The sequence below is a fragment of the Beauveria bassiana genome, assembly GCF_000280675.1.
Source record: "Beauveria bassiana ARSEF 2860 unplaced genomic scaffold BBA_S00001, whole genome shotgun sequence".
Lineage (NCBI taxonomy): Eukaryota > Fungi > Ascomycota > Sordariomycetes > Hypocreales > Cordycipitaceae > Beauveria > Beauveria bassiana.
The window spans coordinates 373539-394700 of NW_007930836.1; the positions used below are offsets into that span (position 1 = coordinate 373539).

The 21162-nt window shown below is 55.0% G+C and overlaps 10 protein-coding genes across 10 annotated transcripts; 4 read left to right on the top strand and 6 right to left on the bottom strand.

The window, feature by feature from the left end:
* Positions 1-832: 832 nt before the first annotated feature.
* Positions 833-3782, bottom strand: BBA_00127 (uncharacterized protein; the record flags this gene model as incomplete). Its single annotated transcript, XM_008595224.1, has 3 exons — positions 833-975; positions 1081-2458; positions 2505-3782. The coding sequence occupies 3 exons, from the start codon at positions 3780-3782 to the stop codon at positions 833-835; spliced, it is 2799 nt and encodes a 932-aa protein (XP_008593446.1).
* A 430-nt stretch (positions 3783-4212) lies between these two features.
* Positions 4213-6648, bottom strand: BBA_00128 (oligosaccharyl transferase STT3 subunit; the record flags this gene model as incomplete). Its single annotated transcript, XM_008595225.1, has 4 exons — positions 4213-5627; positions 5678-6352; positions 6410-6433; positions 6519-6648. 4 exons carry the CDS (start codon positions 6646-6648, stop codon positions 4213-4215), a joined length of 2244 nt encoding a protein of 747 aa, XP_008593447.1.
* An 829-nt stretch (positions 6649-7477) lies between these two features.
* BBA_00129 (ATP synthase subunit E) lies at positions 7478-7969 on the bottom strand (the record flags this gene model as incomplete). Its single annotated transcript, XM_008595226.1, has 3 exons — positions 7478-7551; positions 7642-7825; positions 7949-7969. 3 exons carry the CDS (start codon positions 7967-7969, stop codon positions 7478-7480), a joined length of 279 nt encoding a protein of 92 aa, XP_008593448.1.
* A 579-nt stretch (positions 7970-8548) lies between these two features.
* On the top strand, positions 8549-10698 carry BBA_00130 (WD domain-containing protein; the record flags this gene model as incomplete). The annotated part of the gene is made up of 2 exons (XM_008595227.1): positions 8549-8671; positions 8728-10698. 2 exons carry the CDS (start codon positions 8549-8551, stop codon positions 10696-10698), a joined length of 2094 nt encoding a protein of 697 aa, XP_008593449.1.
* Positions 10699-11270: 572 nt separating this feature from the next.
* On the bottom strand, positions 11271-12734 carry BBA_00131 (RNA recognition domain-containing protein; the record flags this gene model as incomplete). The annotated part of the gene is made up of 8 exons (XM_008595228.1): positions 11271-11728; positions 11784-11931; positions 11983-12049; positions 12101-12149; positions 12199-12230; positions 12283-12314; positions 12547-12630; positions 12699-12734. The coding sequence occupies 8 exons, from the start codon at positions 12732-12734 to the stop codon at positions 11271-11273; spliced, it is 906 nt and encodes a 301-aa protein (XP_008593450.1).
* A 502-nt stretch (positions 12735-13236) lies between these two features.
* BBA_00132 (uncharacterized protein) lies at positions 13237-14288 on the top strand (the record flags this gene model as incomplete). The annotated part of the gene is made up of 2 exons (XM_008595229.1): positions 13237-13621; positions 13675-14288. The coding sequence occupies 2 exons, from the start codon at positions 13237-13239 to the stop codon at positions 14286-14288; spliced, it is 999 nt and encodes a 332-aa protein (XP_008593451.1).
* A 186-nt stretch (positions 14289-14474) lies between these two features.
* On the bottom strand, positions 14475-16673 carry BBA_00133 (DEAD/DEAH box helicase; the record flags this gene model as incomplete). The annotated part of the gene is made up of 1 exon (XM_008595230.1): positions 14475-16673. The coding sequence occupies one exon, from the start codon at positions 16671-16673 to the stop codon at positions 14475-14477; it is 2199 nt and encodes a 732-aa protein (XP_008593452.1).
* A 410-nt stretch (positions 16674-17083) lies between these two features.
* Positions 17084-17691, top strand: BBA_00134 (mitochondrial ribosomal protein MRPL25; the record flags this gene model as incomplete). Its single annotated transcript, XM_008595231.1, has 3 exons — positions 17084-17463; positions 17538-17598; positions 17656-17691. 3 exons carry the CDS (start codon positions 17084-17086, stop codon positions 17689-17691), a joined length of 477 nt encoding a protein of 158 aa, XP_008593453.1.
* A 394-nt stretch (positions 17692-18085) lies between these two features.
* On the top strand, positions 18086-18619 carry BBA_00135 (CSL zinc finger protein; the record flags this gene model as incomplete). Its single annotated transcript, XM_008595232.1, has 1 exon — positions 18086-18619. One exon carries the CDS (start codon positions 18086-18088, stop codon positions 18617-18619), a length of 534 nt encoding a protein of 177 aa, XP_008593454.1.
* A 349-nt stretch (positions 18620-18968) lies between these two features.
* Positions 18969-19994, bottom strand: BBA_00136 (TH14-3-3 protein; the record flags this gene model as incomplete). Its single annotated transcript, XM_008595233.1, has 4 exons — positions 18969-19082; positions 19131-19500; positions 19556-19862; positions 19934-19994. 4 exons carry the CDS (start codon positions 19992-19994, stop codon positions 18969-18971), a joined length of 852 nt encoding a protein of 283 aa, XP_008593455.1.
* Between the last annotated feature and the right edge of the window lie 1168 nt (positions 19995-21162).

Genomic DNA, 21162 nt, shown 5'->3' on the forward strand with positions numbered 1-21162 from the left:
TAATATGAGAAGAAGCGGCATTATAGTCTTGGCATTGGTTTCGTTGGTATAAGCACAAATTGGAAAAGCATGCTGCAAAAACAAAATCCTTTCTTACTTTTTTTCTTTCTTTTGTTTAGTTGACAGACGGGGTTTTCAGAAATGAAAGTAGCGTGCAGCATTAGCGTTGAATGGATATAAATTACAGTCTTGTGAATTTTGTTTGTGGGTGTCTATAAACTTGTTCATGTCCAACATACGCAAAGCTCTTTTTCTTCTCGTTCCCTCTCCCAACTCCAGATTTTCCGTACGTGCTTCGTATCATCATGGACATTTTTTTTTTCCCCTTCGTCTCGTAGCATAAAAAAAGTTTTCATTGACTCGTGTGTTTACGACATGAAGCAAAAGTGAAGAAGTAAAAGGGGGGACATGGTGGTTTTGTGTAAGAATGGTCCGACATGTAGGCAAATGAAGTAGCAGGTGAAGAAGCAGAAAGAAAAGATACATGTAGAACAATTGTGTAAGTGCGTATGTGTGTATGTGTGTGTGTGTGCAAGACGGGCAATACAGGAAAGATGTGTGCAGAAAGAAAAGATACAGGTAACACGATTAACATGCGTGTGCGTGTGTGTTTGTGTGCAAGACGGACAATACGAAGAAAGCTGTGTGCATGTCATGTGTATGTGCAAGATAAGGAGCAAAAAAGGGGCAATACAGGATGTCCCGCGTAGGGTGTGCAAAACATAAACAGCCGAGACAAGTTTAGGGAATCAAAAACTTTTGGTGCCAGATGAGCGCGCACAAATCTCCTTTTTGGTGATGAAGGTTTTGGGTTCGCTCTGCGGTAGCATTGCTAACGATTGTGGACGGAGAAATCACCGAGGTGCGAAGCGAGCAAGCTCTCCTGCGACGACGAGGACGATGACGACGCGGAGAAGGAGTCTGAGGAATCTGTGAGGAATTCGACGCCCGAGTCAGAAGTCTCCCCGTGAAATTCTTCACGTTGTACAAGTTAGAAAAGATATGATGGTAAGATATATTGGATAGAATGCGAGGGAAAGAAGAAAATGGTGCAAAGACAAGGCGATGAATGTTACGTACCGAGCAACAGTGGTGTCGTCAGCGGCGACTTGGCCACAGGCGATGACGGCTCTTCGATAATGGGCTCCGGCACGTCTTCGTGCCCCCCTCCACGACGCGCAAACGCCGATCTGCCGGTGTTGACGTTCCAAGCACCGCGCGTCGACTTGAACTCGTCGCGGACGCCACCTCCGCGGCGCGAGTACGATCTTGGCTTTTCGAAGCGAAACGGGAATCCCCGGGGCGGATCGTCTGGCGAAGCCGGCTCCGGCGAGCTGTTGCGGTAGTAGCAACCCCCAAAGGCGGACGCCTTGCGCGCGCCGGCGTGGCTACTCCCGTCGTGGGAAAATGCGCCTCTGCTGCCGCCGCCACCGGACTCGTCCGCGGCGGGTTGGGGGATGGGTCCGCTGAAGCTGGCCCAGGGCGAGGCGGGCGGGCTAGTGCTCGTCTGAAAGGACGATGTCGGCGGCGGCGGTTTGCCAAAGGCGCCGGTGGTAAAGCGCTCGCCGGCATCAGCGTGTGTCCAAGGACGAGGGTTGTCGTACATGGGTGGGATCGGTTGAGGTGACCGGGCGCCATCAGAGGCAGACACTCTGCGCCCAGTGCCGGACACGTAGGAGAAGTCGGAGGGGGAGGGTACGTGCATGTCACCAGGCCAGGACTGATTGCGGTCGACGAAGCGAGGCTTGCCGGAGACGCCTGGGAAGTCCGGGAAGCTTGATCCCGAGCGCATCTCGACCGGAGAGGGGCAAGAAGTCTGAGGCGGTAGGTGGTGAGCTGGAGGTGGCGGCCTGCGAGAAGGCGGACTTGGAGAAGGAGGAGGAGCCTCTGCAGGACGGAATGGGGAGCAAGGTCGTGCAGCGGTGCTGCGAGGCTGATAGTACGGGTTACTGGTGGTGTTGTGTGATGATGCGCACAACGAACGGAGCGATGCGTCGCTGGACTCGCAAGCAGTATCAAAAAGAGGAAACTCTGGAGAGTGAGTCGTAGGCACGGTGCGTTCCTGGAAATTGAAAGACTCTGTACTCGACGAGTGGAAGCTGCTCTCCAGCGTCACAGGCGGGTTGGAACTCGCGTCTTCATCGCTGATTTCAGGCGGGCGGTAGCTCTTGAACGATTCTTCCTTGACAGTGTTATACAAGGTCTCAGGCTGCGTGGTACTCCGAGTTGATTGGCCCAAGTCGGATCTGCCATCATGACCCAAAACGCCATTGTTATCTGCAGAGTTCCTCTGTCGTTGTGACTGTCTGGATCGAGCTCGGGGCTCAATCTTGACAGATTCCCTCGGCAATGCAGATGCAGTACGGGCAACTGACTTTGAGGTGACAACCTCCTTGCGTTTTCCGTCTTTACTCAGGTCCTTGTAATCGCGGGGAGCCTTGTTCGTAGATTCACGTACCTATCGTTGTCAGACCATTGCCCACGTCCCGGTGCTATCCACTTACATGGTTGCCGTTCAAATGGCACTTGCGACAAATTTTGGACCGTCCCGAGACCGACGTAGCATTTCCGCGACGGTGGTGGTACTCTTTCGACCGAACAATGCCGCAGCTGTCGCAAAAGTGGTAGCGGTTCAAGACACTACTGGCTCGCTTGCCCTCGCGGCACTTTCGGCAGACGTTGTGAACAGGCTTCGCAAAAGGGTGCTTTCGATGGAAGCTTGGTGAGCGCTGCTCACCGCAGCCAGAGCAAATGTGGTGCTGCTCTGGCGCAACACTCGACTTGCTGGAACCGATGCTAGCAGCAGCATTTTCCTGCAACTCATCGCCGCCTGAGTCGTCAAGAATCGGCTTCTTTGAAGCAATGAAACGCACACCATCTTTCTTTGGCTTCATCGTTTCGACGCGGCTGGGATTAACCGTCGTCGCGGTCTTCTTGGTCGCAGAGTCCAAGAAAGCATTGCGCTCCGCGAGTAGCTGACCCAACTCTCGCTTGGCAAGCAAGTCAATCGGATTAGCGGCCACTATAGAAGTGAGGTGGTTGATGTGATCTTGCAGCTGTTGAAGCGCCGGCGGACACTGAGGAGCAATGTTGTTTGGAGGCGCACCATGTGCCATTGGATAGGCTGGTGGCGGAGCGCCAAACACTGGCTGAGGATGAGGAGCTGGTACGTAGTGATACATTGGAAACTGCTTCTGATAGACAAAGGACGGTGGCGCTTGTTGGCAACCAAGGGGAATGTTTTGCACAATCGGTCTCGGGCCAATCACAGGTTTGGTCGCCTCTTGCCGAACCTGGCGCTTATCTTGCTTCGTCTTTGCGTCTTCATCGTAGCTGTGGCGACGAAAAGATAACTTTCGCGAGAAATTGGAGAATGGAGCCAAGATAGAGCGCGTCCGGGACTGGTGCGAGGGCGAGAGAGTGCGACTCCTCCTCAGCTTTTTCGGCGACGGCTTGGGCGCGAGAGGGGACCGTAGGATAGATCCCCGGGGACTTTTCTTCAGGCAAGCAGATGACGAAGGCTTTCGATGGGAAGCTTGACTATGATCTTTGCCATGACCGCGCGAATTTCTTAGACAATCGTCCTCGTCATCCTCATCGTCCGTGTGGATGGTGTGGACGGAGCCAATCGACGCCGCGTCGCTGCATCTGTAGACCTGCCCGCCGTAGCTCAGCGAGATGCCGTGAGCTGGTTTTTTGCTCGGGTCGGCATTCTGGAAGACAACCTCAAAGAGGACGCCATTGCCAGCCACAACGGTCTTCCGCTGGGTGCCCCCAGCCATGGTGATTTAGCAATGGTGGAAGCTCAATGGGCAATCATCACGGCAGTGCGTGGTAACAAAGAGAAGAGCAGGTAGGAGACGAGGCAGTCTAAAGGTTATAATGCATGAGAGAACAGAAATTTTCGTGGAGATGTGAAGTGAATGGCAAGTGATCAGTGATTGGCGAGGCAGTGTAATGTTTTCAAGCAGCCGGCCACGTCTGGCAAACGCTGCGCTGCCAGCGGCCGTTTGCGCGCAATGACCAGCAGCACGTCGTATCTGTTCGCTTGTAGTGAATGGATAGACACTATGCAGCCATCAGTTATCTCTGAGTAAGCAAAATCATACAATGATATACATTCCTATATACCCATCTGGCATACATAGTAACTCCCGTCCGTGTAAATTTTATCACCAATGAAATCCCTTCCTCTATCAATCACACTTTTAATTAATCAACGCGAAGGACGCGAGGTCCAGATTTCTTGGAAGCCTTTCTCTTTTTCTGTCCACGCTCAAACGCGGCAGCGGCGGCGTGATCACGGCCAACGTTGTCGAGGTCCTTGACCTTGTATACGCGGATAATCCAGTTCTCACTGGTGAAGGCCTCCTCGAGAGTGTTCAAAACAGGGCCTTGGTCAGGCAGACGCACATTACGGACGCGGTCAGCAGCCTGGCCAGGAGGGAACATGGTGTGAAAGTTGTAGTAGGAGAGCTTGTACATCAAGCTGTTCTTCATGGTGTCAGTGGCGCCACCGTCCACTCTGTATTCACCACGCTCGGTGAAAAAGTTGCGCTCCTTAACTTCGTCGGGCCAAATACCCTCTGCGATACGGACCATCCAGAGAAACTTGTTGATGTCGTCTCCAGAGTAGCCGAGGAGACCACCGAACACAACCAAGACGTAATCAACCTCATGTTGACGCATGATGGGATAGCTGACCTCTTCGCGGGAGCTCATGGCCTTGCCAACGGTGGCAATATGTGTGTTGTTCCAGGTGTTATTGTCGACAAGAGTGGGGCGATCAGCCATACCACCAATCTGATAACCATAGTCCCACCAAGACATGATCTTGGCATCCTCCTTGGTGTTTTGGCGTAGCCATTGGTAGGCCTCGCGATAGTCGTCGATGATGTGCTGGGATCCATCAGGCATACGGCTCGCCAGGACAACCGAAGGCGACGAGTAGGCGTTGGAGGTGACCCAAGTGCAGTGAGTCACAAACATCAGTAGGTAGATGGTCATGGCGGAAACAACAGAAATCTTGGAGAAGTTGCTGAAGATGCCGACGATGGGCTTATCGCTGCCGCGCAGGCCTCCGTTCTTGGCCGGCTTCTTAGACGCAGCCTCGGCGCTCTCCACTTCGGCCACGGTGGGGGAGTCAACGGATAGATAAGAGTCCAGAATCTGCGAAGCAGCAATAGCGGCAGCAACGCAGACAACAGGAGTCAGAGTCAGCATGAGACGGACCATGACACCGGCAAAGTAGCTGCCAAACAGAGCGTAGACGACAACAAAGACGTGCTCATCCTTGAGGTCGTTGAAGCACAGGTAGACACCAGCAGGGAACAGCCAGATCAGCATGCTGAGGTCAAAGAAGAAAGCAGGCCAGGCGGTAGGCTGATGCTCAGAGACGGATGCGATGATGGGAATGTGAATCTTGGCGTAGCTGGTGTCCCACAGAGAGTAGAAACGACCACCCCAAGGAGCAATGTAGCCGAGCGAGGTGAGGGCGACGAGACCGACAAGACCGATACCAAACGTGCCAATGACAAGGGTGGCCAGGAAAGTCTGAAACTGCTTTCCGGAAATGGCGGAACGGACGTACTGGATGAAGCCGATGAACTGCAAAAATCCAAAGATGCCTGAGACGTGTTAGCCAGATACCGTTGCCGTTAACTGCATCTCAGCATACCAAGAGCGGGCATGTGCTCGCTGGTCTTGACGGGCAAGAAGCCGACAAAGGGAATCTGCATACTAGCAAGCGTTCCGAGAGCGTACCAGGTGGTGTAGCTCACATAGAGACGAGTGCTGTAGCGTCCCATGCAAATCAAAACGAGCGCATGCATAGGCAGAAGACAGGTGATGAAAGCGTAGCCACCCCAAGACGAGACCATGTAGCCGTAGAAGAGCGCGCAAAGAGCACCCCAAAGCATAGAACCGAGCTTCAGGGCCTTGATCCAGAGATAGAAGGTGAAAACTAAAAGGAAAATGGCGATGGCTTCGTTGTCGTAACTGCCAGCAACGGATCGAGAAATGTAACCGGGGGCAATACCCATGAAAACCGCAGCCAACAGGCCAGCCGATGGCGAAGTGGTCATTTCATTGGTAAGGAGGTACGAGGCGAACGCCGTCAAGCCGGAGAAGGCGGGCGCGAGAAGAACGCAAATGTTTCGAATATCGACGGGGACGGTCAAGGCCTTCAGAGCGTGATAGATGACACCCGAGGTAACCATGAGACCGGGATACAGAGTACCACCGGTGACACGGCCAAGAGGGTGCCATGTGCGATCATCAAACCAGTCCCAAAACTTGTAGAATCCATTGGCAACGAGGTACTTAGTTGCGCGAAAGTTGAACCAGGGGTCGACTGTATATCGTTAGTATTCGGTCTAAGCGGCCATTGGTGATTTTCGTCTAAACTAACACTCGTGGATAATACTCTCGAACCCTGAATCTCGTGTTAGCTGAATTGGCAATGATGTAAAGGCTGCGCGTTGTGTGCGCGACGTCAAGGGCGCAGTGTAGAGACGTACGAATGACCGAGAACAGACGGCTGGCAATGGCGGCGCCAGCGATCAAGAAAAGAATGATGGTCCTCAGAAGAGTTCTCGTACTTTGGGAGTTGACCGCAGTCAATGCGGTTCCCTGTTTTTCGACCGCCATGGTGCGCAGAATGCAATTTTGAGCACCTGGATGTTGATGGAGGAGGTTCACACAAGCATCCCACACTTGCTGCTGAGGACAGCTTGGAGCTTTAGCCAGACTGCGTAATGCCCACAGCAGGGGGGCTGTGGGCCTGCCGATCTACGTCAGCCGAGCTTTTCCCGCTACTGTACGTAGTTGCAGTATAACTATGTAGATCCGGAGCTGGAGTTTCCATGATTGAGAGCCTTTTGACAATTATCATTCGCTATTTTCCAGCTACCGTGGATTATTTGTGAAGCGGCACATGATTGAATGCAGTCAATGTGATGAGGTCCAGGTGGCGCCACCTCCACCAACGTCGTCTTCCGCGTTATGATGTAGTAAAGAAGCAGCCATTAAAATACCTTTCATTATCAATGGCTGTGCTCAAGAAGCTGTTACGTCGTAACCAATCGTTTAACTGGCCATCCTCGTCACTAATCATGATGTAACATCTCCACCATAAACAAGTCCATTACAACCGCCAGAGCATCTCGAGCGTGCTTGAATCTTCCTGGAAATAATCTCTGCCTCGAAGGTCATAGCCTGCATTAGAAATGCAGATGATATTTTTGCTTTTTGGTCTCTTAGTACCGTCTAACTGCGCGTATTTTACACCTGTACAATTGCGTAAACGCGAACCCAAGGAAACTTCTATGCAGCATCGCGAGTGTGCTTTAAATCATACATCAAGCCTGTGCATGGCGTTCAGGCATTTGTCGAATTGGCTTGGCTCAAGCATTACCTTTCTGGCTGATTGAGCCCGTCCACCTGCTCTCCCTCCAACTGTGAACCATGCTGGGCGAAATTAGGGGTTCTCCTCGGCAACCTTCACCAGGAACTTCTCGAGATCGAATTGTGGGCTGTTGACATCGGTGACAACTGCGTGATCGGTTAGTACATGTTGTGTGGTCGCGGATGTGTCGCTGCCGGCATCGACGTCGGCAACAAAGTAATGCCGCAAAGACGCACCATTGTCAGCAGAGGCCGGGGACGGGTTCTTCTGCTTAGTATATTCGGCCCTGGCCTGCTCTATCAATTTTGACTTCTTCTCGTACTCGTGCTTGCTGTGCGCGGCCTTCTGGGTGGCAGTAATAGTGCGCTGGTGGCTGAAGCCGTAGAAGAGACCGGCGGCAAGGGCGGACCACCGCAGAACCTAGAAGGTGGTATCAGTTTACTGCTGCGATGATTGCCAGTTGGTTTCCGCCGCCGCATCAGAATCTGCAAGTCCGACGACGGCTTCTGAGTTGGGCAGGACAATTGATGACGCGCAACATACGTTAACTCCTGTTGAAGCCATTGCGAGAAACTCGAGCGTCGCGATCGGCAACTTTGTTGAATTATAGGACAGAGTCTGGCGTGGTCAGCTGAGATCAATTGACCCAGTCCGCAGAGTGTTGGAGAAGTGCGCGGAGAATTGATGCGAAGAAGCTTGCTGTTCCTCGGGTAAAGTCGCAGATTTTCCAATGCTCGCCATCAAGCTCGGCCAAGGTGACAGGCGGCTCAAAAATGGCGGTTGAAATCACGTGACAGTCGCGCCAGAAAATGTCACCAGCCACAGTGACACGGAGCTTTCAAGGGGCTGCCGTGGCGCTAATTAGCTGTGGCCCAGCGCTGTAAGTTTGTGGTATGGGAGAGTTACAAGTCGCGTATCCGTACACTGGGGAATGATTCTCGTAACATCTTTCATTTTCATTGTACTGTACTTTTGCCGCCCTTTTCAACCCATCCTGGGCCAGACGACGTTGCTTCAAAGTTTGCGATAGCTTCCCACGGCATCCAGATCGAGAATTCGAAGCATCTCAACCGCGTCACTGCACGCGAAGGGATCCCATCCAGCTGAGTTCGTCGCTGGTGATGGGCCAGAGCAAACAGCATTATGCAGCAACGCCGCGATGAAATCCTCGCCAAGAAAGCGAAGCTCGCCGAGCTGAAGCGACAAAGAGAGCTGCGCGCCAGCCAAGCATTCGCGGGACGCCAGAGCATTAGCAGCCCTGGTGAGGTGCGTTCGACAGACGTAGCTAGAGCGATGAAGATGCTAACCTCACCCTACTACAGCTTGTGTCGCCCTCACCCGGGAGAGCAGACAGTCGACGTGAAATCGAGTCTCTTATCAACAGCCTGGTTGGCGAAAGCCGCCCGGGATCGACGACAACTGGCGGCGCTGCGTCGCCTGCGCCCCGCGGGAGTCGCCCAAATAGCGTTCTCAGTGCCGGAGAAATTAGCAACGGAACCTCCGAGTACGCAGCTCCCCCGAGCGGACATTCAGCACCATCAGCACCCGCGCCGCCGCCTGTACAACTGAGCACAGTTCCTCTCACTACCGTCTACGAATGTCCTCCTTCGCCCGTAAAAGAGATATTCTCATACAACAAGGGGGTCCAGACAACCGATGGGTGGACGTCGCCCGCGAGACCACGATCGCAGTCTCTACAATCCGATCAAGATGATGTGTCAGGCTCCATGACAAGCCCATCAAAGAAACTAAGCAGGCGAGAACGCGACCGGGAGGAAGAGCTGCGCCAAAAGATCCGTGATGAGGTAGAGGAGGAGTTGAGAGCTACAAGGGAACGTTTGGCGGACGGTGCTGAAGCTCAGCAGAGTTCTGCGACCAATTACCCGATCCGAGAACTGACTTCAGAAGAGCTCGGAGCTGTAACACGATCTGATGAGTTTGTAGAGTTCTTGGAGCAGTCCACCAAGGTCATCGAACGCGCCATTGACCAGGAGACGTACGACATCCTTACCGATTACTCCTTGCAGGGCAAGGACCTGGATAAGGAAGATGATGAGACTGGCAACACCGGCGGTCGCGGCCAAACCAGGATAAAACAAGTCGCTCAGTTCTATGACGAGCGGTGGTCCAAGAAACGCATGATTAGCAGCATCGATTTCTCGCCAAAATTTAGTGAGCTTTTGCTGGCATCCTACACGAAAAACCCGACGGCACCACACGAACCCGACGGTCTTGTGCAGGTCTGGAATACACACATGCACGATCGACCGGAATACGTCTTTACCGCGCAGTCAGACATTCTAACTGCTAAATTTTCGCCATACCACCCCAACCTCATCATCGGAGGCTCGTACAGCGGCCAGGTACTGCTCTGGGATACGCGCGCCAAGGCAGCACCGGTTCAAAAGACGCCGCTGACAGGCTTTGGCCACGCGCACCCCATCTACTCTGTGGACATTGTCGGCACGCAAAACGCAAACAACATCATCTCTTGCTCCACAGACGGCGTCGTCTGCGGCTGGAGCATGGACGTTTTTGCGCAGCCGCAGGAGCTCCTGGAGCTCAAGAACCCTGCCCAGGCCAAGGTGGCCGTCGAGGACGTCAGCCCGACCTGCCTCTCGTTCCCCCAGACGGACCCGACCTTTTTTCTGGTCGGCAGCGAGGAGGGTACCATATTTCCCTGTCACCGGTACGACCGCGCGGGCGCCAAGGCGGGCGTCGACAAGAAGATTTGCTACAAGGGCCACACGGCGCCCGTCATGTCGGTCGACTTCCACCCGTCGCGCGGCCCCGTCGACCTGGGCGACCTCGTCCTCTCGTCGTCGCTGGACTGGAGCGTCAAGCTGTGGAAGGTGCGCGCGCCGGCGGCCACGTCAACGACGGGCTCGGGCGACGGCCTCATCCGGCCCCTGATCGACTTTGTGCGCGAGGATGTCGTATACGACGCCCGCTGGTCGCCCGTCAAGCCAAGCGTGTTTGCGCTCGTCGACGGCGCCGGCTGGCTGGAGCTCTGGGATATCAGCAAGGAGACGGAGGAGCCCATCTCGCGCATCACGCCGAGCCAGCGCCAGGACGGCCGCACCATGCTCTCAAAGAGCTTGAATAAGGTGGCCTGGGAGTCCAACGAGGGGAAGCGCATCGCGACGGGCGGCATCGACGGCTCGCTCACGGTGTTTGAGGTGGCAAGCGGTCTTGGCGGCAAGGAGAGTTTGAAGAATGAGGAGTGGACGAATGTGAAGAAGCTGGTGAACCGTGTCGAGGCAGTGGGTGTCAACGGGGCCGTTATCGTCTAATTGCGGCTTCTTTTGATGTATGCATTCGACTTTTTTTTTTATTCTAGTTAGACAATACCCCTGGAGCATTTTGTCACCAGCAGCTGGCGGGCATTTGTAAATATACAATCTATACCCTTCAATGACAGTAGTTGACTGAAGCTGTAGCGTATGTGCGGATCAATGATCAAGCACGGGCATGCAAGTGTCGTGGGGCTTGGTGTGATATCTGCAAATGATGAGAGCAGTCGTAACCACTGGCATGAGAATGGGCCTAAAAGCTCGCTGATACGAAATGAACCGACGATGCTCATCTTGTCTGGGGCAGTGATTGGCGTAGCTGTCGATCTTGCTTAGGCTGCGAGACGGGCGATGATTCAACATCGCCACTTCATTCTACACGGGCACGCATCAATTTCCGCAGAGCACTCGAACAGGCTTTGCGAGCTTAACTCCCTCAGGTATCACCAGACCCACGCGCATATTAATTGGCGTTTGAAAATTGCAGTAGCAATGTATTCCATCTAGACAGACAATGACCAGGCCCAGTCACTAAGTCAAACGAGAACCGTACAATTTATACAATATGAGCTTTACTCAATCATGTCAATATCGCCAGGACCGGCAGCGGAGGCACCACCCTCTGCGTTGGGGGCCGACTCGGCGGGAGCGTCGCCGTCTTGTTTGGTAAAGTAATTGTCCATCTCGGCGTCCAGTTCGTCTTGGGTCTTCTTGATGCGCGGATTACCCCGACCGCCACGGCCACCCTCCCTGCTGTCTCTGCCATTCTCGCCGCCCTCACGACGCGCGCCAGGGCGACGGCCACCACGACGGCGGGGGCCGCGGGGACTTCTGGAGCGATCGCGGCCGCCCTCGTGTCCACTCTCTCGATCACCGCCGGGAATGTATCTGTCAATGCCTCTGCGGACTGCATCGTCTTCAGTGTAACGCCCACGGGGAGCGGAGACGCGTTCGGAGAGAGGACGGCCGGGCATAACAGCGGTATCGAAGGGATTTCGGTTCGGAAGAAGGGTCAAACGAATTGGTTGACCTGAGGATGTTAGTGTGTTGTCAATGCGCAGCTTTCCGAACAGCCAAGGGCATACCGTTAGCATTAGCACCATCGAATTGCTTGATAGCTTCGTTGGCGTCTTCCTTGTGCTCGTAGGTGACATAAGCAATTCCCTCGGAGCGGCCCGCGCGGTCAAATTTCAGTTGCAGGCGAACCACACGTCCAATACGGCGGAAAAGCTCCTAGATCGGGTTAACACAAAGGAAGCGGACAGGATGAAAGAGGCTACGTACGCCAATGTCCTCTTCGGTGAGATCCCAGTGCAGGTTATCGACCTTAATCTTGGTTCCTTTGGCTTCGCTGTTCAACTGTCAGTCGAGGTATGATGTAGGAGATCAAAGAGGCACATACGCTTGAGGTTCTTCGCGACGTCGTCGGGGGGCGGGTGCACGGCGGCGATCTAAAGCATTTAGTACATCGTCGAGCTACGCAAACGGGAGCCAAATTACCGTCGTCTTCAAATCGATCATGAACCCATTCGCTGTTTTCAGTTAGAAAGGACGTTCAAGAATGCCAGAGACAATGACACAAACCTATCTATGCTTCGTGGCTCATCGTGATACGACTGTTTGGCAATAGCTCGGGTTAGCCAAAGAGTTTGTCAAGGTGTGCGCCTTGCCCACGCAGGTCAGTGGTTCAGGACGCCTGATCGTCGGCTCGGCAGAGGCGTCGCACGGTGCGTTGACACAGTCGAAAGGCAGGGAGCGATGGGGAGGGTGAGGCAACCTGAATGCGCCGCAGCGTTAGTAGAGGTGGCATGAGAAAAGACGGGCGCGGGCAGCAGTTTTATTGCGCACCTTTCTGACGCCATCACGAGGGCCTTCGCGGCGATCACGACGCCTATCTCCGCCGCGGCGGTTGTTTCGAAGATCATTGCTGCGCTGCGAGGCGGAAGCGTTAGCATGGGGGTGGCCATTTGTGAGGACAGTTTGTAGTGAGGAGGACGAACCTTGTCAGAAATGATCTCGTCCAGGCCTTTGTCCATTGCGAAAGGGCGGGATTGCTGGAATCTCTGTGGATAGAAGTGCAGTGGCAAATGTCCAAGAAAATGCGGCGCCCGGCGAGGGATGAGAAGAGTAGATGCAGAGACTCGAGAGTGAGGCTCTGGCGATGTTTTGTTTGGGCTGACGAACGGCTGGCGAACTCGGCGTGGCTGATGGGGTCCTCTGAGGAAGGCTGGGCGCTACCTAGGTACCTACCTACCTAACTAAAGGTAGGGTGGGTTGGCGGCTTGGCTGAGGTCCTACAGCGTGGCGAATGACCCTGTAAGCCGCCGCATGCACCCACCCACTCAAGCACTGTAGTCTGTAGGTAGGTAGGTACAGCTAGAAAGCAGGCGCGCCGGTCTTCAAACTCACTTCATCTCATCTCAGCCTCCCACTCCATCCATCACTCCAACGATTATCATCATGAGACAATATAGATGAACGACGTTTCTGATTCCTTTACTACATACCTTGATATTGAGTATGGCCTCTCATTTAACCATGAGCTGGAAAGCTGGCTTTTGGGCCTTTGCGCGCGATGATCGTGTCGTGTTGCTCGGCATTGGCTTGGCCGCTTTCAGTGTAGTCAACACCATAATGATAGGCTTGAGGCTGGTTCGAGATGACAACGAGATACCTCCTGTGGAGCCCAAAACGCAATATATTACGCAAGACACAGAGGACGCTCTTCAGGTGAGCACGCTGGCGAAGCTCCTCGAGCACCCCAACTTCTCAATACGGGACATTGCCACCAAGATTCTCTGCGACAGAGCTGTCAATGACCCGAGCGCCGTGACATACCTGTTGTACGGCATCACAGTAAAGAGCTACGACGAGCGTCTGTATTGCTTGCGTGCTCTGTCCGTGCTCACAGCCCAGACTTTTGGTCAGTGACAGCATAGCTCGACCGTTTGATGAACCAGGCTAACTGTGATACAGGGCTCGATGGAATATCCAAATTCAATACCCCAAAAGCTTATTCAGCTCTTGTTCGATCACTAGAGCAGAGCCTCGACGATGCAGAACCTCCCGTTGTGACAAACATTCACTGGGACGAGTACTATCTCCGCGACACGACGGAGAGATTCTGTCTCAAGTTCCTTCAAGAATTAACAAGCAAGTATGGCGCGAACCTGCTTGTCAAGGCAAAGTTTGTGGAAAAGTGGCTCGTCAAGCAGAATTGGGGAGACTCGCCGGAAAAGCGCAAGAAGCACTTCAAGGCCTACAAGGAGGCGCGCAGCAACCGCATCGTCGACATCCTCACCAGGGTTGAGCAGTGCCGGCGCGGGCTGCGCGCGCTCGAGAGGGCCGGGCTGGTGGATAAGGATAACTCGCGCCGGCGTATGCGCGAGTTGCCGGACCTCCTGATGGAGGTTGGCGACGTGATAGGCGAGGCGCCTCCCACCGACCCTCAGCTGCGAAGGGCGCGCGAGCATTCGGCCGAGGAGCGGCGGCTGAGGAGACAGCACCGGGAGGCGATGGTGCTGAATGATGGGACGCGGCCGCTGGCCCGTGAAGATATTATCGAGCGAGACCACGGCTCTCCGGCTTGAACTATGTACGTGCAGTGCCGTGGCAGTGTTGTCAAGCCTCTGTGGTGGAAAGACTTTGTACAATGATCAGGGTGGAAGTTACGGAACAGGCGTATTGGTATCAGTACAGATTTATTCTAAGCGCTGGTTTTGTGTTCATTAAATAATCGTATTCTTTGTACATGGCTAATTTCTGGTATCTCTCTTTTATCGTCCTCCTCTGCCTCCCCGACCGCCCTCATTCTCATTCTCTGCGGCTCTTCGCCCCGCGCCCTTGACGGGCCGCGTCTGCGCGGCCTCGTGCTTCTTGAGCTCCTCTGGCACCTTTGAAATGGAGCTCTTGCTGAGCATCTGCCGCAGGTCGTACAAGACGTCGGCGTCCTCGTTGCCGAGAAACGTAATCGCGGTACCGCTCTTGCCCGCGCGACCCGTACGACCGATTCTATGCGTATAACTCTCGATGCTCGTCGCCATGTTGAAGTTGACGACGAGCGAAACGTCGGGGACGTCGATGCCGCGACCCGCGAGGTCCGTCGCGACGAGCACCTGCGTCTCGCCGCTGCGGACGGACGCGAGGGCCGCCTCACGCTGCTCCTGGGTTTTGGAACCGTGCAGCGGCACGGCGCTCCAGCCCATGGAGCGGACATCCTTGGCAACGGCATCGCAGTTGCGCTTGATGTTGACAAAGACGATGATGGGCGGCGCAAACATGTTGGACGCGAGAATGCGCTGCAGACGCTTCTTGCGGGCGTCCTCGCCCGCGACAAACTCGACCTGCTGCTCGACGGTCTCGACGGCCTCGCCCACGTTGCCAATCATGGCCATGGCCGGCCGGCGCAGGTACTTCTTGGCAATATTTTCGACGAGCGGCGGCATCGTGGCCGTGAACATCATGGTCTGGCGGTAGCGGTCCTTTTCGCCGACGTAGCGCTGCATGAGGCGCCCGTCCTCGGCTTCTTCCGTGTCAGGCTTCTCGTTGGACACGGGCAGCGCGTCGAGGATCTTGTTGACGGGCTCCTCGAAACCCATGTCAATCATGCGGTCGGCCTCGTCCATGATGACGTAGCAGCACTGCGAGAGCACAAGCAGGCGGCGCTCGATGCAGTCGATGAGACGGCCTGGCGTCGCGACGATAATCTCCGCGCCATTGCGCAGCGCGTACGCCTGCTCCTCCAGAGAGTGGCCGCCAACGATGCTCACGCTCCGGAACCCGAGCGGATCGCCAAACTTTTTGGCTTCCGTTTCAATCTGCTGCACCAGTTCGCGCGTCGGCGCGAGGATGAGCGCGTACGGCCCGTCGTTCTTGTTGGTTTCTCCCAGTGGCGGCAGATCCGAAATGTAGACGAGCAGCGGGAGTAGAAATGCGGCCGTTTTACCGGAACCCGTCACGGCGACACCAATTAGATCACGCGCTTGCAAAGCAATCGGGATGGCGGCGCGCTGAATGGGCGTCGGCTCGTCGTAGCCAACCTGCTCAATGATGTTGAGCAGGCGCGACGGCAAGCCCGACTCCTTCCAGTTGCGCATCGGATTCGGCAACGTGCCGCCCTTTGTCGAGATGCCAAAGTCCTCTTTGAAGATGCGCCAGTCACGCTCGCGCATCTCGTCGAGGCGCTTCTCGTTCCACCGGCGGCCGAGTCCCGTCTTCTCGGCGCGATCCCGCGCTTTGTCACGGGCCCTGTAAAAGTCCTCCATGATTCCTTTGGCGCGCTCTCGGCCATGTTCCGGATCGCGCTGCTCAATCAGACGAGCGCGCTTCTTGGCCCTTTCTTCCGCCTCCTTGTCAAACTCGCCACCGACGCCGGCCAGAGAAAAGCCGCGGACGCCGGCACCGCCGCTGAAGCCCCCTTCGTCGGCGCGCGACGTGTCCTCGCCGGCGTCCCAGTCAAAGTTGAACTTCTTCTCAGTCGTCCGCATTCGCTTCTTCTGGGCGGAGAAGTGAGAGTGCTGATTCACTTCGGGGCCCAGATATCGTGATCGAAGCAGCTCGGCCTCAATTTCTTCGGCGGAGCGCTTCTCCGCGTTCGCCTTGTTGCCCTTTTTGCCGCCTTCTTTTCCACCCTTTCCGCCTCCCCGGCCGTCGCGTCGGTCTCTGTCATCCCGATCTCGAGGGGCTGATGAGCCAGCACCGTTCATAGACCGTGGCCCCGTGGGCACGCTGTTTCTCGCACCGCCATTCGTCGAAGCCCTAGACTGTGTAGCGCCCGCGCGCGCTTCCCACTTCTTCTCCTCTTCGGCTCGTTTGTGTGCGTCGCCGTCGGCCTTCTTCCGCTTCAACTCCTCCTCCTGCTTGGTTGCTTCGGCAGCGAGGCGCTCACGCTGCGCTTTCGGTATGAAGCGAGGCTTAGCTGCGGCGGCTTCGGCTGCCTTTTTCTGGCGGAGGATTTCCTCGATGTCGAGAGGCATGGTGCTGTTGCTGGTTTTCTGTGGCAGTCTTGGTGGTCCTCAGATGGTCAAGAATAGCATTTGCCAGACAGCACGAGAAACCATAAATCAGTGCCAGCGCCGCCAAATCCAAAATCATGAAAAGGTGTGTTGGCGTCCAGAAATGCGCGGCACGAAGCTGTCGAAAGTAATTGAAGCTTTCCAAGACTTTAGTTTGGACGGGTAGGCAAGCGGGGCCAATCATAGACCCCTGTCCCTTGAAAATATGGGGCCTCAAAAGTCGCTGGACATTTTGGATCGTCAAGCCTCAAGAACGTTCAATCTGGTGATCGTCAGCTTTTCCTGCGCCTCGTCGCACACGAAATACCGGCCAATTCTCGGAGGCTTTGATTATTATTCTTGGCTTGTCACCCGAAAGATTCAACGTCACGATGACCTCGACATCGCACTTCGTCCGGCTAGCCAAGAGCCTGCCGCAGCCCCTGCAGCGCTTCTTTGCCCGCTGGCCGCCCGCCGCCCTCGTCTCGCCGGGCAGCGCCCCGACCTCGTTCCAGGAGATGCGCCCGAACCCGTTTGAATTCTACAAGCACCCCGTGACGGGACGGCTGCAGGACCCCGTGTACTCGGCGCGGCGGCAGGCGCAGCTCTTCCAGCTGGCACGCGATCACGGCGTCGCGGAGCTGCTGCCCCCGTCAGCCAAGAACCCGACGCAGCGACTGGCGCACCGCGTCGAGCACGGCCTGCGCGTCAAGGGCACGGGTGTAGGACAAAAGGTCAAGGGACACATTCACGAGCGACACATGATTGCCAAGTACGTGGGCGAAGCGCCGCCGTGGCCAGGACGGCTCGGGAGTGGTGAAATGCTAACGATGGCGTGCGTGATAGGATGGAGACGAGAAGAAAGGCTATGCTGGAAATGCCAGATCTCATCAAGAAATGGAAAATGGTACGTTCTCCGCGAGCTCGTTGGCTATGCGCGAGCCCTGCTAATCATGCGAAATAGGTCGGAAAGCGAAACTGGACCAAGTTCCCGAAATAGACATCTGTACAATACCACTGAGAGGGCTAGAAAACTTGTCGACCGATTCAAGCGTGTATATACCACCATGTACTATTACAATACAATTTCTGAACAATTTTGTCGCCGCCTGCTGTGATGAGATAACCCCTCAGCGTCGTCTCTCAACACCATTCTACCACACTACAATCATTAATCCAAAAGAGACCTGCAAACATAGTGAATATTTCATCGTCTCTGTTATATAATTAATCAGTAGTGAAGTATTGCCTTTTTTCGATGAAGGCGCATCACGTGACTCTATTCGACTTCGTTCACCTTCAACGGCACGACCAGCGAAAAATTCTACATCTCTCCACGCTCCTTCTTCAAACATCTCTTCTGTTGATCTTTCTTCATTGTCATCACTTCTCAAATGACAAGTCCCTCCGCGGGACGTCCATCGCGGACCGCAACGCACTATGAGGTCCTCGACCTGCAACCAGTCCTCCTCGGCGCCGCTGAGCCTCGAGATGCGTCTACGCTCGTCAAGCGCGCGTATCACCGGGCGCTGCTACGCAACCACCCCGACAAGGCTGCTGAGGCCGGACGCAAGCAGTACGACGTGTGCGTGTTCACAGTGGACCAAATCAGTGACGCCTATGCAGTACTGTCCTCCCCGCAGCGGCGCAAAGAGTACGATGCCGGGCTGCGCTTGTCGAGGATAGCCGGCGGCGGGGAGGACGAGGACGCCAAATTTCAGACGGGCATTGAAAATGTCGATTTGGACGACTTGGACTTTGACGAGGCCGGACAACGCTGGTTCAGGTCGTGTCGATGCGGCAACGACCGCGGGTACTCGTTTGAGGAAGATGATCTCGTCGAGTCGAGCGAGGACGGCGTGTTGCTGGTGGGGTGCCAGGACTGCAGCCTGTGGCTCAAGGTGCACTTTGCAGTAGTCGAGGAGTAACCATGATTTATGACAATTGTATATGAGAGCACGATTATGAATCACCAAAGGCATAGAAAGGATATTGGTATTGAAAGCAATTTTAATAAATTTTTATTTGTCCCGACGGACGCGGCATTAAGAGTCCAGAGCAAGCTCATTTTGGTAACGGCTTGGTGAGCTTCTTCGCGTCCGTGGGAAAACAGATAGGAGACAAAAAATCAATAACCCCGTTCTTTGTTTCTGCGTGTTTACCTAAACAATGCCGAAGCTCTTGGATGAAAACGACGTCTTCTGTCACTCCATAGACACCAGTCCGCCCGAAAACCTTAAAGCGAAAAAAGCCAATTAGTCCCAAACGTGGGTAGGCTTACTCGGCAGCCTTGGGCTCTTCGGCCTTGGGCTCCTCGGCAGCGACGGGCTCCTCCTTGGAGGCACCCTCGGCGGCGGGGGCAGTCTCGGCCTCGGAGGAAGTCCAGAGGGTCTAACGAGTTAGCAAAACTGAGGAACGGAATGATGGAGGCAGTCTTACCAAGTTGTCGCGGAGGAGCTGCATGATGAGGGTCGAGTCCTTGTAGCTCTCCTCGCTCAGGGTATCAAGCTCTGTGAGAACGTCAGTCGGGTGCACTAGCTGAGCTGAAGTCATGGAGGCGGGCTTACCAGCAATGGCATCGTCGAAGGCCTGCTTGGCGAGGTGGCAAGCCTGATCAGGAGCATTGAGGATCTCATAGTAAAAGACGGAGAAGTTGAGGGCAAGACCCAGACGGATGGGGTGAGTAGGAGGAAGCTCGCTCTGGGCAACATCGGTGGCACCCTTGTAAGCCTCGAGGGACTTGTCGGCCGAATCCTTGCGCTTGTCGCCAGTCGCAAACTCGGCAAGGTAGCGGTGGTAGTCACCCTTCCTTAATGGGAGTCAGCAATGAGTAACGTGGCGGAGTTGCATAATCAACGACTCACATCTTGTGGTAGAAGACCTTGGATTCGCCAGACTTGGCAGAGGGAATCAGGTGCTTGTCAAGGACGTCGAGAATGTCTTCGCAGATTTTGGCGAGCTCATCTTCAATCTTCTGACGGTACTCCTTGATGAGGGTAACCTGGGAGGAGTTTCCCTTGGACTCCTCCTTCTGCTCGATAGAAGTGACTATTCTCCAGGAGGCACGGCGGGCACCGATGACGTTCTTGTAAGCGACGGAGAGTAGATTACGCTCCTCGACAGTCAAATCGCGGTCCTCGGAGGCGACAATCTTCATGTTCTCAACCATCTCTGGAGGCGAGATAGGTCAGCGCACGAGGTCCCTTCGGGTTAGTGCTGAAGCCAGCGGATTAGAAACGTACCTTCGTAGCGCTCGGCCTGCTCGGCGAGCTTGGCCAGATAAACGGCATCATCGTTACCCATCTTGGAGGAGTTAGGTCTATTTGAGAGAATGGCGGTTAGCGAGGCAACGATGGTGCAGCGTGATAGCTAGCTCTGGGCAGCGAGGTTGTGCGAAAAAGGGGGACCGAGAAGAGGGGTCGCCACTGGCAATCTCATCAAGGGCAGGCAGGTGCTAGGGGAGATGTGGCGGCAGAAGAACAACGACGAAGAGCGCAGCGTAGGACAAGCAAGATTTGGATTGAAGATTGACGTATCGCGAATCACATCGACGCGGCAAAACGCGCGCGGACGCTGAGGAACAGCGACAGCTCAGGCCGTCAAATCTCCCCGCTCCTCGGGCGGCCTAGTGGGGGTTGGCCTGTCGTGCTGGTTGTCGACGACGCGCCAGAATGGGAAGAGGCAGCACCGAGGCAAAGCGTGACGAGATATAGAACATCGCTCGTGCGGACTGGGTGATGGCTCGCCGCAAGGGACGTGTCGTCGAGGTGGGCGCTCTCTGTGGAGGGGGTATAGGCAAGACGGGTGCGATGACGAAAGTGCACCATGGTCAGGCGGGAGGGGTTGAAAAGGCAGAGAGGTTGAACGAGGCCAGTGCCATTCATCTGGGTGACGTACCAAAAAGGAAGAAAAAAAGTATTCGAGTTGTTGATAGGATGAGCAAGATCGGAGGATTCGGCGGTTGGAGCTTCTCCGGAGTGGTGTGTAGAAAAGTTGATGCGATGCGGGAGGTGGAAATTGGTTTGTTTGTTGAGATTATGTAGCAGCGCGAGTGAGCAGGCAGACGAAGCAGGTGATGAGGAGAGGGAGGCGGAGAGAGAGGACAAGTCACAGGCGGGCCAGGCTTATCGAGGTACACGCTACAGGTACCCCGAGCGCTGGAGGCACCAAAAAATGCTGCAACAGTGAATGCTGGTACCTGCTGCAGGCCTGTTCAGCTTGCGCTGTTCTGGCTCCTAACTACTGCAGTGCTTGGTACCTGCCTGGCCAGTGGCTTGTCCAACTCCCAGTGCCACCCACCAGGTGCCCAAGTACCAAGTACCTCCCACTGCCGCTGTACTGGTACATGAGCTCAACACGGCTCAGCAACTAGGCACCTACCTAGGTAGGTACAGTCACTGGAACGCCTCAGGCACATCACGCCCAATATCTACCTATCTCGAAACATCACGTGCGCCTGAAATAAAAAGTC